The sequence below is a fragment of the Mesoplodon bidens genome, assembly GCF_964165515.1.
Source record: "Mesoplodon bidens genome assembly, chromosome: 3".
Lineage (NCBI taxonomy): Eukaryota > Metazoa > Chordata > Mammalia > Artiodactyla > Ziphiidae > Mesoplodon > Mesoplodon bidens.
In genome coordinates, this window is record NC_138178.1 from 55,190,075 (window position 1) to 55,208,850 (window position 18,776).

The 18,776-nt window shown below is 36.5% G+C and overlaps 1 protein-coding gene across 5 annotated transcripts in view; it reads right to left on the minus strand.

Annotated features, from left to right (window-relative positions):
• Positions 1 to 18,776, minus strand: part of DPP8 (dipeptidyl peptidase 8) — a 61,277-nt gene that overhangs the window by 21,680 nt on the left and 20,821 nt on the right. For all 5 annotated transcript variants that reach the window (XM_081228058.1, XM_081228057.1, XM_081228056.1 and 2 more), the window contains 8 exons: positions 11,974 to 12,147; positions 10,982 to 11,150; positions 6,534 to 6,644; positions 5,747 to 5,875; positions 5,127 to 5,188; positions 3,396 to 3,496; positions 2,555 to 2,732; positions 1,500 to 1,659 (listed from right to left, as the gene is read on the minus strand). In XM_081228058.1, coding sequence (XP_081084184.1) covers positions 1,500 to 1,659; positions 2,555 to 2,732; positions 3,396 to 3,496; positions 5,127 to 5,188; positions 5,747 to 5,875; positions 6,534 to 6,644; positions 10,982 to 11,150; positions 11,974 to 12,147 — 1,084 coding nt within the window. The remainder of the gene's footprint in view (positions 1 to 1,499; positions 1,660 to 2,554; positions 2,733 to 3,395; positions 3,497 to 5,126; positions 5,189 to 5,746; positions 5,876 to 6,533; positions 6,645 to 10,981; positions 11,151 to 11,973; positions 12,148 to 18,776) is intronic.

Sequence of the window (18,776 nt, forward strand, 5' to 3'; positions counted from 1 at the left end):
GATATACAAATGGCTAAGCAACATAATAATGTTACTAATCGTTAGGAGAATGCAAATCAAAAGCACAATGGCATACCGTTTCACACCCACTAGGATGGCTCTTACCAAAAACCCCCCATAAAACAAAAATGAAACCAAAACAAACAAAAAAAACTACACCCAGAAAATAACAAGTGTTAGCGAAGATGTGGAGAAATTGGAACTTCTAATGGGAATGTACTAAGGTGCAGCTGCTATGGAAAAGAGTACGGTGGTTCCTCAAAAAATTACAAAAAGAGTTACCATATCCAGCAATTTCGCTTCTGGGTATATACCCAAAAGAATTGAAAGCAGGGTCTGAAACAGATGTCTGCCCACCCATGCTCATTACAGCATTATTCACAACAGTCAAAAGGTAGAAGCAACCCATCTGTTCATGGATAGGTGAATGGATAAACAAAATGTGTTTCTATATACAATGGAATATTATTCAACCTTAAAAAGGACATTTTGACACATGCTATAACCTGGCTGAACCTTGAAGACACTATGCTAAATGAAATAAGCCAGTCATAAAAGGACAGACCTGTATGATTCCACTTATATGAGGTATCTAGAGTAGTCAAATTCATAGAGACAGAAAGTGGTTGCCAGGGGCTGAGGGGAGGAAGGAATGAGAAGTTACTTATTTTCCACTAAATTGGGTATTATTTATTGGATAGTTTCAGTTTTGGAAGATGAAAAAAGTTCTGGAGATGGATGGTGGTGATGGTTGCAGAACAATATGAATACACTTAATGCCATGAAACCGCACACTTAAAACAGTTAAAATGATAAATTTTGGTTTGTATATTTTACTACAGTTTTTTAAAAATAGCTATGTTGAGTCTGTTAAGTTACAAATGGCAGTAAAGCATATAACATAACATCATTAAATGCTTACTATTCCAAAACAAACTCTATATTATTAAAGTAGAAAACCGTAACTCAATTTTTTTTTAAACACAGGAGTATTCAATGTACCATTTCATTTTTCCTAGGCTTACACATTCTGTATTACATTTCCCAGAAGGAAAACCATCACTTTTTAAAAAGAAACTAACTTCAGTTGACATAATATTTAATTTCACTTTGGGAAACATAATTATATCAATCTGAAGAGCTATGCCTATAAATCAACTTCAGTGTAGATGCAGACAGTATAAAAAAAATCTAGTATGCACAAATATCTAATAACTTTGTAACATTTTAAAACTAGCTTTTTTAATCTAAAAATTATATGAGCTCACTTTAAACAAAATGTATAGTTAAGGCAAAAACAGAAATAAACAGAATTTATTTATTTAAAAATAAATAATCCCAATACCCAGAGATTACCCACTATTAATAGTTTATTATGTATCCATCAAGAATTTTGCCCTATGCTTATAAAGTACACAAAAAAGACATTACATTACCCTGCCCTTCCCACCTTCTGCCCCCAACGTTTTCCCCTTTTTAAATAAAAAAGGATTTCTTACTTGGGGCAGGCAGCCCACCACTGGATCGTTTGTATTTGCTCTCCTTTAAAATGGATGTGATTTTATATAAATGACGAAAACCTGTTTTGCATTCAGAGGCAAAAATAAATTCAATTTCATCTTCATGACTTTGGGGAAAAACATGAAAGATGTCATGGATCTGTAAAATGAATAGCTTAATTTACTATACACATTAATGAAAATACTACATAAACAATTCAATTAAGCCAGAGAAAGAAGAATTACTAGATAAACATACTCTGAAATACAAATAACTGTCAGGCTAGGGTGTATGGTATATGTACAATTAGAGATTTTGCCTGGGCCTTTCACATTTCTCTTACTTTAGTCAAAGACTTCATCTATTGAGAAATAAATGTTTCCAAATGGAGAAAAAAAGAAAAATATGACCAAAAGCTGTTTCTTACTCACCATCTCTGAAATTCTTTGAAACACGGCACGAAGTTTGTTTAATGATATAAATCTTATTACAGAAGTGATGAGGAAAAATGTCTTTTACTTTTCTTTTCCAGAGAGAAATATTCTAACAGTTCAAGGGGAAACAGATGTTCATCTGTTTTAGGTGAATCATATGAAGCCTATATTCAGCCAGGGAGTGAGCTGGCTTTATTTATTTTGTATCTTGTTTAAGTTTTTTTCCACTAAACTGGAAAATGAAAAATTCAATCCCAAACTGTTATATTTTGGTATAGTTTGCCAACTTAAAAGAGTTAAAAGAGAAAGTCTTTTCTAGACAGGATTCTTGTGGTCCTCTCAGAGGCACTAATGAGGCTGTGTTTTCAATATCTGATGTGTCCAGAAACAAGGGCAATTCTGCAGCCAGGGAGATGTCATTTCAGTGGCATCTACCTTTTATGTACAAACCATTACCCATTCTGGAACCAACATTCCAATCTGAAAATGTTCAAACTTAGCAAATAACATTCAAGGTTACTTTGAACTCAAAAAATTCATATTGATAGTTTGCTATCAAGCTTCATTTGCTTTAGCATTCTGAGAAAATATTTAAACCAAGTACAAGAAAACATGCATACATTTATCCAGATGTCTGTTGTTTCTTCATAGATAATCAGTGGCGTCACAGAGTCAGGCACTGACTCGATGAGTCTCTGTCTTTCCATGGCATCATCTTCTACTGGGATAAATAATTCAGGTGAGATCAACACTATCTGTAGGCGAGTTTGGGAGCGATCTAGTAGGATAGCCCACGCACTATTTAAATAAACAAAAGAAAAGCACAAAATAAAGCACACTCTTCAGAAAATGAATACTCCACTAATCTTTCCCCTAGCACCCATCAGTTATTTCTATAATCACAAAGAAAGCATTGCTTTAGTATACGTTAAATTATCACTTACAAACGGCTAATTAAAAGTATTAGCTTATTCTACACTTATTTTTAAAAGTTAAGCTTGAGTAGAGTTTTTAAAAGTAGTTTTCTTTAAATTTCCAAAATTACAGATGGCCTTTGAAATTGTTTTCTCCCTTTAATGTCGATAAATGCCTCGTGAAACTCCTGTTGTCCACATTAGACACAGGAACTACATGTAATCATCTTCACATAAAGCTCTACAAATATTTCTGCTTAATTATTCAATAAAAAAATACATACTTATATGTGAGCCTAAAAGTCATACAATTTAACCACAAATAACACTGTGAAACTGTGACTGGCTAAGAGACAGAATTAAACTGCAATGCACCTATGCTTATAGGATTACAAGTCCACTTAGTTCAGGAAAAATTCTTTGTGCAGAACTATCTACACTTCAAATTTACATGTGAAGGCAGCTCCAACGGAAAGGAAAACCTAACAGCACAGACAGTTCTGGGTCCTAAATTATTTGTAAAGAAGTGGCAATTTAACATACGCACTATTTTCCCTCTGGAGTCCATCCAGCTCTGGCAATATATTCAACTCCTTCAAACAGAATCTCAAAAGGCTGAATTAGTTCCTTATCTATGACATCTATAAGCTATTAAAAAAGAAAAAAGGAATCTAGTTATAGAAGACTGAGATAAGTAACTAGCTTATTGGTCTACTTAAATCACTATCTTTAACAGTATACTTTTTCAGTCTTAGGTACACAGGATTAACAAAACCAGCAGTAAGTCATGGGTTACCTATACTGGTGCTCTTACACCTAAAAAGTTCTAACTACAAGAATTAGCATAGTCTAAAAGTCTTTTCCTGTGAGTTTATACTAACAGAACTCTTGATAATAACTGGTAATATCAGATTTTAATCACTTTATAGACTCTAGTATCTAAGAAAAATAAGTCTCTTCTTCCTTATATTTTAGCTTAAAATACTATTTTTGTAATATATTAGTGAAATGGTCCTGAGTAAGCAAACTTTTTTCTCTTAATAGTCTAGCTAACACAATTTTAAATATACTTTTTAAAAAATGGACAAAGGATGTGAATAGACAGTTCTCCAAAGAAGATATACAAATGGCCAATAAGCACATGAAAAGATGCTGAACATCATTAGCCATCAGAAAAATGTAAATCAAAACCACAGTAAGGTGCAACTTCAAATCCACTAGGATGGCTAGGATAAATAAAATGTGGTATATCCATACAATGGAATATTTTTGGGCGATAAAAAGTAGTGAAATGCTGTTACGTGGTGCCAACATCATGATTAGTGCTTGAAGACATGATGCTAAGTGAAAGAACTCAGACTAGATACTGTATGATTTCATTTATAAGAAATGTCCAGAATAGGCAAATCCACAGATACAAAGTAGATTAGTGGTTGCCCAGGGTTGTGGGGCATGGAAAGGTTTGGGGGTGATGATTAAGGGATGTGAGTTTCTTTCAGGGGTAATGAAAATGTTCTAAAATTGACTGTGGTGATGGCTGCACAATTCTGTGAATATACTGAAGGCCATTTTAAACTTTAAATGAGTGAATTGTACTGTATGTGAATTATATTTCAGGGACTTCCCTGGCAGTCCAGTGGTTAAGACTCTGCACTCACAGTGCAGGGGGCCCAGGTTCGATCCCTGGTCAGGGAACTAGATCCCACATGCCGCAACTAAAAAAGATCCCGCACGCGGCAATGAAGACCCCACGTGCCGCAACTAAAAAGAACCTGTGCAGCTAAATAGATAAATAAATATTTAAACTGTGTGTGCGTGTGTGTATATATATATAATTATACTTCAATGAAGTTGTTAAAAAAGTCTAGCAGAGAAGACTGTTTTTTAATTAATTTTGTGTGCATTTAGCTTATAAGCATCTGTCCAAATGGAAAGTAGCAGTATTAAAGAAATGAGGGATATTTAATCTACTGTAGACATCTATTCAACACAGAAGGTAACTCACCAGTCAGTAACCACTATTTAAGAAATACTGATCTGGAGAATTAACACAGGCAAAGAGGAAAAATACTGGAAAAGAGTGGTAAATATGCATATCCCCATATTCCTATCTTGGGAACCAGCAGAAAGTTTTCAAAGTAGAAAATTAGGTCAACCTGAAATCATGATCTGTAGATGTCTCAGCAAGTTCAACAAGTCCAAAAAATAAAAAAGCATATCTAAAATCTCTACTGACAGACTAGTCAAATGATACAAAAAGTTAACATTTTATATTTACCCTTCCTTCAGCATCAATCAGTATTTCCGACATCTTAAAAGTGACTTTTGGATTTGCTGTGCCTTTAGAAAGAGACATAAATGAATAGTAATGCATATCCAAAATTATTCAAACGAATTTTGCCAGATCAATCCTTTTTATACTTTAGTCAAATGAGGAATGCTGCATATAGTCAGGACTTTATTGCATAAGAATCTCAAAACTCCTTTTCAATTCATAATTTTTAATATGGCTATAAAAAAAAGAAACTGAAAAACATCAAGAGTTAGTTTGTAATGAAGGGGAATTTGTATCATTTCACAATTGAAACGCTATAAATAGCAATATGAGAAAAAATTACTAATTTATTAAGAACATAATCCCTTAAAAATCTTTATTTCCTAGCAAAGGTACTTCTTTATTCATTTCTTGAAATAATCAGTTTTGTGCACTTCCTCACCTTTGAAATAATTAAAAAGGATCAGCCTGTCATTAAAAAATCTACTTCAGAGACACTTAAACAACCCATCCTTACTAAATCTGTAAAATATCCATGTTGACCATACCTCTGGATGAATGCAGAAAGAATCTTGTTTGAAAAGTAGGAATGAGTGAATATAAATGCCAATGGAATACAGTACCTGTTTTAGGATAACGGAATGAATCTGCCCTCCTTGTTTCCAACATAGGGGACGTAACATGAATAATTTCCACTTCGGATTCATCATTTTCTTCATACAGAATTCTAAGAATTTTACTGCCACTGGGAGCTTAAAAGGAAATTAAATATTGAAAATTTAGGAGAATTATGCCAGAAAGTAATCATAATTGACCATTCCCTCTAGTATTATATCTCCCATAGTGAAAAATAGTTTATACATAAAACATGCTGCCTTTTATGTATAGAGTATATGTACAATGTATTAGGCTAGAATGTAAAACAAATTTCTAACCAGATCACAGTCAAAAAGTTTGAAAGCTACTGCTTTAGAGAGCTGTTTCTCGGCTAGTAAAATCCTTGTGAATACACCAAGAAAAAGGAGGAATTTGTGCTCTTTTTTTCTGATCCATTCATACACTAATTTGGCCACTGTTCATGCAGACTCTAGTCAATCCTATGTTTTTTATAGCAACTCCCATTAAAGGGTGGTATTTTTTATATTGCCACCAATGTTGCCACCAACCAGCTTCTAGATGAAAAACTGGCAAGGAGAGTTGAAGGACTTGGGGTACTGAACCACAATACACCTGTTTTTTATGAGAACTCATTATGGTGAGATATAGCCTGAATATTCTAAATAACTACTGGTAGGATCCAATCTTCATCACTTCAGAATCTATTTTAAGAATCTGTGCAGTTAACTAATTGGTAGTTGAATCTCATAATACTTTAATTGACCTGTAATATATTATTTTGAAGGCTCTTACTTGTTTCAGCTTCTGGACACCACCAATAACCAGAATATCTATCAAATTCTTCTTGAAGAACAAAGGTAGCAACTCCAGCTGATCTGGGATCCTCTTCCATGTTGGCTAGCTCTAGACAAACATAAAAGCAAAATTATCACAGAAGTTCTCTATCTTTTCATAGGTACAAAGCAGAATGATTCCATTTATTCTGAAAGGCAGCTATAGTATAGTGGTGAACTGTGGAGCCAAATGGACTGAATTCAAATCTGGGTTCCATCATTTACTAAATGACTGACCCTGGGCAAAGCACCTGATCACGTTCCACTGCAGTACCCATTTATAAATGGGAATAAGAACCTACCTTATATGGTTGTTATGAGGATTAAATGAGTTATTTTACATAAAGTACTTAGAACAAAGCCTGAGCCATAGTATGTGTTCCATAAATGTTAGTTATTATTTTCCCATTTAGCTAGGACCATGGGAAAAAGAATACATGTAAAGGGTCATGGTGACTTTTTACTCTCCTACACAGAGAAGCACATCTTTAGACCGAGAATGGGGTCTAACAGATCATGTAATTCACCATTTCTCCTTCCTCCCCTTCCTCTTATTTAACCAAAGCAGATGAGCTTTTATGTGTTTTACACTTAGGTTTCCAGCAAATAGTCTGAAGGGAACTCTTGCTTTAAGAACAAAATCTAGGGACTTCCCTGGTGGTCCAGTGGGTAGGGCTCCACACTCCCAATGCAGGGGGCCTAGGTTTGATCCCTGGTCAGGTAACTAGATCCCACATGCATGCCGCAACTAAGAAGCCCACAGGTCTCATCTAAGACCTGGCGCAGCCAAAATCAATCAGTCAATCAATCTAAAAAACCACAAAGCCATAATTATGTAAGATTTCATGACATGGGAAAATGTTTACAATATACTTGAATTTAAAAAAGCATATTACTGGGGCTTCCCTGGTGGCGCAGTGGTTGAGAGTCCGCCTGCCGATGCAGGGGACACGGGTTCGTGCCCCTATCCCGGAGGATCCCACATGCCGCAGGAGCGGCTGGGCCCGCGAGCCATGGCCGCGGAGCCTGTGTGTCCGGAGCCTGTGCTCCGCAGCGGGAGAGGCCACAGCAGTGAGAGGCCAGCGTACAGCAAAAAAAAAAAAAAAAAAAAAAAAAAAAAAAAAAGCATATTACTAAATGACATGTATACTGATTCCATTTATAAAAGTATTATACAAATACATATTTTTTAAAGTGTCAGGATATAAATCAAAATGTGGTCCTCTCCAAATAGTGAGACTATGAACAACCTTTTTAAAAAGAATTGCTTTATAATTTACAAAATCTTTATAATTTACAAAATCTTGCTTTACTGTTTACTTTGAAAAATGCATATACTTGTATAACCACACCCTATCAAGACACAGAATATTTCCAACACCCCAGAATGTTTTCTCATGCCCCTTCCCAGTCAATGTCCATTCCTGCCTCAGAAGCAACCACTGATCTGATTTCTATCACCATAGGTTAGTTCTGAATATTCCAGAATTTCATGTAAGTAAAATCATTCCTGCCTCAGAAGCAACCACTGATCTGATTTCTATCACCATAGGTTAGTTCTGAATATTCCAGAATTTCATGTAAGTAAAATCATTCCTGCCTCAGAAGCAACCACTGATCTGATTTCTATCACCATAGGTTAGTTCTGAATATTCCAGAATTTCATGTAAGTGAAATCATACAGTATACACTTTATGTTTTTGCTGAGTGGTATTTCATTGTATACCACAGTTCTTTTATCCATTCATCTGTTAATGGACATCTAAGCAGCTTCTAGTTGCTATTATAAATAAAGATGCTATGATTATCCTTGTATAAGAATCTATGTGGACATGTGTTTTCCTTTCTCTTGAATAAAGACCTAGGACTGGAATGGCTGGGTACTGTAAAAAATTTATCTTTAAATTTATAAGAAACTGCCACACAATTTTCCAAAGTATCTGTATTATTCTATACTCTTACTAGCAATGTATGAAAATTCCTCTCCACCATTTGGTGTTCTAACGGGTGTGTAGTAATATCTCGCAGTGATTTTAATTTTATAGGCAGGTTTCACTGTATTATGTTCTCTTATCTGTATTTTCTGTATGTTGTCTGAAACAAATGTGTAATATGAACCAATAACCCCTTATCCAAAAATTTTGAGTCCAGAAGTGTTTCGAACTCAGAATTTGGGGGATTTTTTCATCTTCATACATCTATGCATAATTATGTCACTCTCCAGCAGGGTAATCAAATATCCTGTAATCAAATATACTAATATTCCTGCAGCAAATTTAGGAATAGGCACACTAAGTAGGATTAAGATTATAAATATCCTCAGGTCAGTTCAGGTCAGGTTTTGCCACCAAATGAGTTTTAGCACCAACCTAATGAAAACTAACGTCAGTTTTCAGAGTTCCTTAATTTTGGAATTAATGATATAGCCAAAACCGGCACTCAGTTTTCTTGGATCTTTCAACTACTCCAAACTTATATCTTTCATACTGCTTTATATTTTGTTCTCCTTTAGATGTGAGACTATGTATCGCTCATTTATATCTCCCTATCACTTACTACAGACCTCAATTACTAAGATTAATTAGATGAATAAATGGTATCATCTTGTTCTCCCAATAAGATATGTCCTTTGAGAGTAGAGGTTGGTATTAAGTTACCTTTAAATTCCTCTATTATAGGAGGCAGAGAATAAACAAATGCACATGCCAACTGACTATACCCACCCCAAAGGGGACTTTCACTTGGAAACCTACTGTGAATAAGAGGGGTAAGAGTGATGTTGCTTACTCTCTACCTACCTTTCTATCTAAACACACACTTAGGGCTTCCCTGGTGGCTCAGTGGTTAAGAATCCGCCTGCCAATGCAGGGGACACGGGTTCGATCCCTGGTCCAGGAAGATCCCACATGCTGCGGAGCAACTAAGCTCGTGCGCCACAACTACTGAGCCTGCACTCTGGAGCCCGTGAGCCACGACTACTGAAACCTGCACGCCTAGAGCCCGTGCTCCGCAACAAGAGAAGCCACCGCAATGAGAAGCCTGTGCACCACAGCGAAGAGTAGACCCCGCTCGCTATGACTAGAGAAAGCCCGCACGCAGGAACAAAGATCCAATGCAGCCCCCCCAAAATTAGTTAATTAAAAAATTTTAAAATGGTCTATTTCACATGTTCAAAAAAAAAAAAAAGAAGCAGTACACTATTTCCCATCTTTCATTTGTATAAAAGCTTTGGAGAAAAACATACACATCTTTTCTGTGCTTTCAGTACTGCTTAGCATTATTATAGTCACTTCAATAAAAATTAAATATTTCCACAATACAGAAAGTTTTATTTTTCCTATTAGGACAAAATAACTAAGCAGGCTCTGCAAAAGGGGAGACAAATTTTTAGGTAGTTCTTATAGTGTGTACTAGATTTTTCTGTTTGTTTTCCTAAAAAGATTAATTTTTTAAATTAAATTTTATTTTAATCAGAACAGCTTTGGGACTTCCCTCGTGGTCCAGTGGTAAAGAATCTGCCTTACAGTGCAGGAGACGCAGGTTCGATCCGTGGTCGGGGAACTAAGATCCCACATGCCACAGGGCAACTGAGCCCGTGAGCCGCAAACTACAGACCCCACGCGCTTTGGAGCCTGCTCACCACAACTAGAGAGGGAACCCGCACGCCACAACTAGAGAGAAGCCTGTGCACCGCAACAAAGAGCCCGAGCACTGCAACGAAAGATCCCGCATGCTGCAATGAAGATCCCGTGTGTCACAACTAAGACTCTACACAACCAAAATACAAATTAAAAAAAAAAAAAAAAAGAACAGTTTTGGGGAAAACTCTGGTAGTCTTATTAGGCTAAAAGAACAATCAGGTCAGAGGTGCTACTGTTGTGCTGTCTGAAAATGACCCTTAAAACAAGGGAGCAGGGCTTCCCTGGTGGCGCAGTGGTTGAGAATCTGCCTGCCAATGCAGGGGACACAGGTTCGAGCCCTGGTCTGGGAAGATCCCACATGCCGCAGAGCAACTGGGCCCATGAGCCACAACTACTGAGCCTGCGTGTCTGGAGCCTGTGCTCCACAACAAGAGAGGCCGCGACAGTGAGAGGCCTGCGCACCGCGATGAAGAGTGGCCCCCACTTGCCACAACTAGAGAAAGCCCTCGCACAGAAACGAAGACCCAACACAGCCAAAAATAAATAAATAAATTTATAAAAAAAAAAAAATAAAAAAAAAAACAAGGGAGCATTATATAGGTGGTACATACCAGTTATCCACTGTACTTTTGTCTTTTTTCATTTAAAAGATTTAAGTTTAAAGTATAAAGATCACCCAGCAAGCTTCAATTGGAAAATGTAAGCAAAAGCAAATTAAATTTTAAAAATACTTTTCAGGAAAGTAGATTTGAAGAACTTGAATTACCATTGTGCACGTAAGTAAGCCTCCTTTCTTCTCTCGTTACAATGTTGGATATCCATATATCATTGCTATGTATAAAAGCAATCCAGTCTGGATCAGCTGGGCATAATTTTGGATCCATCCGAATGTTGGGACAACTAGTCTCCACTAAATTGGGCCGTAAGGGTTGTTGCTAGAAAAGTAAACAACATTTAAAGGCAAGTATCAGGCTGATACACATTTGTTTACCATCACCCTTCCTATAAAATGAATAATAATCCCAAGTACAATATCAACTACAATAACTGCTCTCCAGAAAAATGTACTTTCATATGCCTTAACTTATAAGAAAGGACTCATTTTTTTCTATGAATTAATAAGCTAAGCATAACAGGAGCAGAAATAAAGACAAAATAAGAGCACTTCATAAATTCTGTTGTCCAAATCTGTTTAAACAGAGTAATTATCGTTTGTTACATGCTTTTATTAAACACTTATTTGACTATTTCACTTATTAAATATTTCTAATTAATTTTACCAGTATAAAATAATTTGCTCATAAAAATGTAATGAAAGCTAGAATCATCACAATTCTATCAGAAGAATAGTTCTGATATCACATTAAAATTGCCTAGAATACAATCAAACATTTAAAACCATTTACTGAGATGAATCAAACTTTTAGGGAAACCAAAGAGGGATTGCCCTGTGATATCATTATCTTCGAAAATCCACCTCAGCACTTACTCAAAAAATGGCACTGATGCCCTTTACTAATTCTTCCTACACAGTAGGTGTTTTTAGTATTTTAAAAATTGTATACTAATGTCACTGAAAAAATTATTAATTCTTAAAATTGGAAATTAATACACATATTTCTTGTTTTCTTTACTACTAAATTAGTAGTAAACAATTGGTGAAAAGAATTTTTTAGTTTGTTTAATTACCTTTCTGATTTGGACACAAATAACTTTAGGACCCCAAAACAGATTTATCAAGTAGTAACATCAACTTACAGTAAATCCTTGTGGCCCTCCATCTTTTACGTGATAAATTCCACTACCAGCTTGAAATAGAAATGTTCCACTTCCTTGGTGATAATCATAAGAAGCAATTCCAACTGTTCCGATTCGTTTTCTTTCTCTCAATAGCTCTTCTTCTCGAGAATACATTCCATAGTCCAGTGTTGCCTAATACAGAAAGGAAGTCTCACATTCCAGTCTTCTGAAAGGTGGCTTTTTGCTTTTAGCACTGAAATTCTAGCAACTCCAATATTATTGGGTTTACATTTTGAGTGACCCCAAAATTTGCCAGCAACTTTAAAAAGATTAATTTCAGGAAGTCTGCTGAAAAATTTCTTGGTAAAGGGTCCCTAGACGATTACTGTATACATTAGAGAGCAAGAATTAAGTCTCATCACCTTGGCTTGGCATTCAAGATCTTCTACAACTTAAATGTAATATAGCAGTTCTGCATGAATTTAAGAGCAGACTCTGAAGTCAAGCAGTTTGAATCTAGGCTTTGACTCTCATTAGAAGTCTGACTTTGGGCAAGTAGTTTAATTTCTTCAAAAGTAATTTTCTTCACTTTCAAAGTAGTAATAAATCATCTACTTCAGCTTTGTGAAGATTAACTTAGATAAAAATATGTAAAATGTTTAGCACAATGATTGGCACAGAGTAAAGTTCTCAAATATCAGCTGTCATTAGTACCTTTCCACTAATCCACTAATACTGCTTTAATAAAACCTTAGGTCAGGCTTGTCACACCAATGATATAAAACCCAATATGCAGTGTCTGCTCCTGGCCTTTGTTCCATCACGCCCCCCTCCCACCTGAGGCCATTTTTCTTTCTATCCATCCAAGTTTTACTGATATCCCAAAACCTTAGCCCTAATTCAACGTTGGCCAGGAAAGTTTCCTGATCCACTATGGTGTACAGTGATCTCTTCTTTGAAATTTATATGAGTTACTATCTCTTTTACTCATTTGGCTATGGTTTTGTTTTTCACTTTTTTTCAGTATTTCTGACTAGAAATAGATTAAAAAAAAAAACAAAAACTTGAGAGCAGAATCTGTCTGATTTTTGCTTTCCTACCTAAAGCATCTGTTAAAATCTCCCTCAAAGAATATTTGTAATCAATGATTGATGATGAAGAGGCACCTTCCCAAACTAAAAATATTATTTGACACATATATAAAATTAAAAAATATATAATAAAATCTAATAAGTGCCAGTTTAAAAAATTTACATCCAGGGGGCTTCCCTGGTGGCGCAGTGGTTGAGAGTCCGCCTGCCGATGCAGGGGACGCGGGTTCGTGCCCAGGTCTGGGAAGATCCCACATGCCGTGGAGCGGCTGGGCCGCTGAGCCATGGCCGTTGAGCCTGCGCGTCTGGAGCCTGTGCTCCGCAACAGGAGAGGCCACAACAGTGAGAGGCCCACGTACCGCAAAAAAAAAAAAAAAAAAAAAAAATTTACATCCACATCTTCCCTCACTAAGATTTCTTTATGATAAATAAGGGGATAAAGGAATGGTAAATAAGGGAAACAGACATGGTTTCTGCTACCAAGGACTAATACTATTTTATGTTATGTTATATTATGTTATTTTATTTGGCCATGCCATGGCTTGCAGGATCTTAGTTCCCTGACCAGGGATCAGATACTGGCCCCCCACAGTGGAAGCGCTGAGTCCCAACCACGAGACTCCCAGGGAACGCCCAAGGACTAGCATTTTAAAAGTAGCCAAGTTCAGGGACTTCCCTGGTGGTCCAGTGGTTAAGAATCCACCTTCCAATGCAGGGGACGCAGGTTAGATCCCTGGTCAGGGAGCTAAGATCCACACATGCAGTGGGGCAACTAAGCCCACATCCATATGTCACAACAAAGACCCAGTGCAGCCAAAGTAAAAAAAATAATAATAAATTAAAAAAAAATAAAAGTAGCCAAGTTTATATATCCGGAAAAAATCATAATTCGCAAAGATACATGCACCCCAGTGTTTACTGCAGCACTATTTACAACAGCCAGGACATGGAAGCAACCTAAATGTACATCAACAGAGGAATGGATAAAGAAGATGTGGTACATATATACAATGGAATATTCCTCAGCCATAAAAAAGAACAAAATAATGCCATTTGCAGCAACATGGATGGACCTAGAGATTGTTATACTGAGTGAAGTAAGTCAAAGGCAAATATCATATGGTATCGCTTTTATGTGGAATCTAAAAAAAAAAGGGGGTACAAATGAACTTATCTACAAAACAGAAATAGAGTTACAGATGTAGAAAACAAACTTATGGTGACCAGGGGGTAAGGGGGGTGGGGGGGGATAAACTGGGAGACTGGGATTGACATATATACACTACTATATATAAAACAGATAACTAATAAGGACCTACTGTATAGCACAGGAAACTCTACTTAGTACTCTGTAATGGCCCATATGGGAAAAGAATCTAAAAAAAAGTGGATGTATGTATATGTATAACTGATTCACTTTGCTGTACACCTGAAACTAACACAACATTGTAAATCAACTATATGCTAACAAAAAATTTAAAAAATAAAATAAAAGTAGCCAAGTTCATTGGCAGAAATGTATGTCTCCAAAATTAAGCCAGCATACTGAAAGTAAACGTTGTTCAAGGATGGCAAATACATGTGTATACTTGCAAACTTAAAATAATGTCAAGTGAAGTTAAAAATGAGACAACCTTGGAATCCTGCTAAAAATCTACCTAGTTTTCTTATATCCATTGTAGTACTTTTTTATTAATGTTTAAATTCATATATACATATATATGTGTATATATACATGTATGTATGTGTGTGTTAGGCTCCAGAAGAAAAAACTAGAAAATTCAATGTTTTATTAATTCTAATCTTTTTGTTTTAAATATCTTTTAAGACTGTTTCTGTTGACACCAAGAGCAATTTTGAGTATATAATTATATTTTAATTTCTCCCTCTTATTCTCCCTGAACGTCATCAGACTTGATCCATACTTAGTATGTCTCAGGTTTGGTTTTTTTTTTTTTTTTTTGCTGCTTTGGGTCTTTGTTGCTGCACAAGGGCTTTCTCTAGTTGCGGTGAGCAGGGGCTACTCTTTGTGGCAATGTGCAGGCTTCTCATTGAGGTGGCTTCTCCTGTTGCAGAGCACGGGTTCTAGGCACATGGGCTTCAGTAGTTGCAGCATGTGGGCTCAGTAGTTGCGGCTCACGGGCTTCAATAGTTGCGGTGTGTGCGCTCAGTAGTTGTGGTGCATGGGCTTAGTTGCTCAGTGGCATGTGCAATCTTCTCAGACCAGGGATCGAACCTGTGTCCCCTGCATTGGCAGGCGGATTCTTAACCACTGTGCCACCAGAGAAGTCCCCTTAACATGTCTTAATGTTTAATAATCAGAACACAAGACATTTCAGAGCTAAGAAATTAACTTTCACAAGAGAACTCTGCATTTATAACTTTGTGATTATAAAATTTATTATTTGAAAGAGTATCAAGCAAGATGATAAAAAGAACCCTGAAAAAGATCTATTATGAGGAACAAGGTTAGCTTTACCAGATATTAAAAAATTAAAACATGAATAAACAAAATGAACAATGGTACAGAGTAGAAAATCCAAAATAGAAAGCTGAATACAGAAATTAATAAGAAAGAAGTGGTGGGTAAAAGATGAAATGTTAAAATCAGTGATTACTGATTTAAATTTTATCAGTTGGAATTACTGCATAGCCATATACAAAAAGATAACACTGGATCCACTTCCCACATATTCCAAAAGGGTCAGAGATTTAAATGTTAAAAATGAAACCAACTTCCACTTCTAGCCAAGATGGAGTAACAGGGACGAGGTATGTTCTCGTATCTGAAACAACTCAGAAATGGACAGAATATATGAAATCATGTTTTCAAGACACTGGACATCAGACAACAAAGGACAACAATCCCTGAGAAATGGGAACCAAATGAGGTGTGCCTTACAGTTGTCCCAGATGTTGGCACATGGAGGGGGAAGCCAATAGGTCAAAGAAGAAATCACAGGAAATCAAAAAATACTTTGAGATAAAAGAAAACACAATATACCAAAACTTAAGGGATGCAACAAAAGCAGTACTCAGGAGGAAATTTATAAGTGCCTATATTAAAAAAGATCTCGGGCTTCGCTGTTGGTGCAGTGGTTGAGAGTCCGCCTGCCGATGCAGGGGACACGGGTTCGTGCCCCAGTCCGGGAAGATCCCACATGTCACGGAGCGGCTAGGCCCGTGAGTCGTGGCCGCTGAGCCTGTGCTCTGCAATGGGAGAGGCCACAACAGTGAGAGGCCTGCGTACGTACCACAAAAACAAACAAAAAAAAAGAGATCTCAAATCAATAACCTTCCACCTTAAGGGAGTTCCCTGGTGGTCCAATGGTTAGGCCTCTGTGCTTCCAGTGCTAGGGGCCCAGGTTCTATCCCTAGTGGGGGAACTAAGATCCTGCAAGCCACGTGGCATAAAAAACAAACAAACAAAACCTTCCACCTTAAGATACTGGAATAAAAGAGCAAACTAAATCCAAAGCAAGCAGAAGTAAGGAAATAATACACATCAAACTGGAAATAAACAATAGAGAACAGAAAAATAATACAGCTCAACAAAACCAAAAATTGGTTCTTTAAAAAGATCATCAAATTTGACAGATTTAGCTAGAATGACCAAAAATACAAAGAGAGAAGACTCAATTTACTAAAATCAAGAATGAAAGAGAAAAAAAAAAAAAAAAAAAAGAATGAAAGAGAGTTGCTACTAACGATCTTATGGGGTTAAAAAGGAGTATAAGGGAATAGTATCAATAAGTGAATAGCAACAAATTAGATAATGTAGATGAAATGGTTAAATTCCCAGAAACACACAAGCCACCAAAATTGACTCAAGAAGAGATAGAAAATCTGAATTGACCTATAATGAATAAAGAGATTTGAGTTAGTAATCGAAAAGCTTCCCACAAAGAAGTCCAGGACTAGATGGTTTTACTGATGAGTTCTACTAAATGTTTAAAGAAGAATTAAGACCCATCCTTCTCAAACTCTTCTTAAAAAAAAGAAAAAGAACAGGAGCAAACACTTTATAACATTTGATGGGGTCAGCATTACCCTGATACCAAAACCAGACAAAGACATAACAAGGAAATTAAACTACAGACCAATATCTCTTATGACTATAGACACAAAAATCCTCAATTAAATACTGACAAACTTCCAATAAAGATGTAAAAAAAAAAAAAAATATATATATATATATAATTGGACAGTTAAGTATGGTGCCCATATCTAACATAAATAGAAGAGCATTCTAGAGCTATATGTTTAGGAAAATTTAAATTTGACAAATAAAATCAGCATTGTTGCAGAACTGCAATATTTGCTCAAACCATGGGAAAAAAAAAAGAAAATTCACTCTGACAATTTTTCTTTGAAAATTGGAATATTTACTCAATTTTTAACATATTTACTGGAATAATTAGGTTTAATCATCATCAAAAAAAAAATACTGACGAACTGAATACAGAAGCGTATTAAAAGGATTATAAGTGACCAAGTGGGATTTATCCCAGGAATGCAAATTTGGTTCAACACATAAAAACCAACCAATGTAATACACCATATTAATACAATAATGGAAAAATGTGACCTTCTTAATAGACCCAGAAAAGTCATTTGACAAAAACCAACACCCTTTCATGATAAAAGCACTCAACAAACTAGAAATAATGGGTAACTATCTCAGTCTGATAAAGGGCATCAATGAAAAACCCATAGCTAATGTAATTCTTTTTTTTTTTTTTTTTTTGCGGTATGCGGGCCTCTCACTGTTGTGGCCTCTCCCGTTGTGGAGCACAGGCTCCGGACGCACAGGCTCAGCGGCCATGGCTCACGGGCCCAGCCGCTCCGCGGCATGTGGGATCCTCCCGGACCGGGGCACGAACCTGTGTCCCCTGCATCGGCAGGCGGACTCTCAACCACTGCGCCACCAGGGAAGCCCGCTAATGAAATTCTTAATTGTGAAAACCTGAAAGTTTTTCCATCAAGATCGGGGGAAAAAAGGATGTCTGCTCTCCACTATTACCCAACATTGTACTAGTGGTTCTAGCCAGGGCAATTAGGTAAGGAAAGAAATGAAAAGCTTCTGGGTTGGAAAGGTAGAAGGAAAACCATCTCTATTCACAGATGATGCGTGATATATAGAAAACCCTAAAAAATCTACAAAAAATAATTAGAACTAATAAATGTGTTCAGCAAAGTTGCAGGATACAAGATTGATATACAAATATCAATTGCAATATCAACTAGAAGTTGGAAAATGAAATTAAGAAAACTCCATTCAAAACTTCATCAAAGGGCTTCCCTGATGGCGCAGTGGTTGAACCTCCGCCTGCCGATGCAGGGGACACGGGTTCGTTCCCCGGTCCGGGAAGATCCCACATGCCGCGGAGCGGCTTGGCCCGTGAGTCATGGCCGCTGAGGCTGCGCGTCCGGAGCCTGTGTTCCGCAACGGGAGAGGCCCCAACAGTGAGAGGCCCGCATACCGCAAAAAAAAAAAAAACTTCATCAAAAAGAATACTTAGAAATAAATTTAACCAAAGAAGTACAAGACTTGTATACAGAACACTGTAAAATACTATTTAAAGAAATTTTTAAAAATCTAAATAAATGGAAAGACATCCCATGTCCACAGACTGAAGATAATAAAGATGGCAGTAGACCCCAAATTAATCTAGAGATTAATTAGAATGCCTATCAAAGTTCCAACTGCCTTCTTTCCAGATATGCACA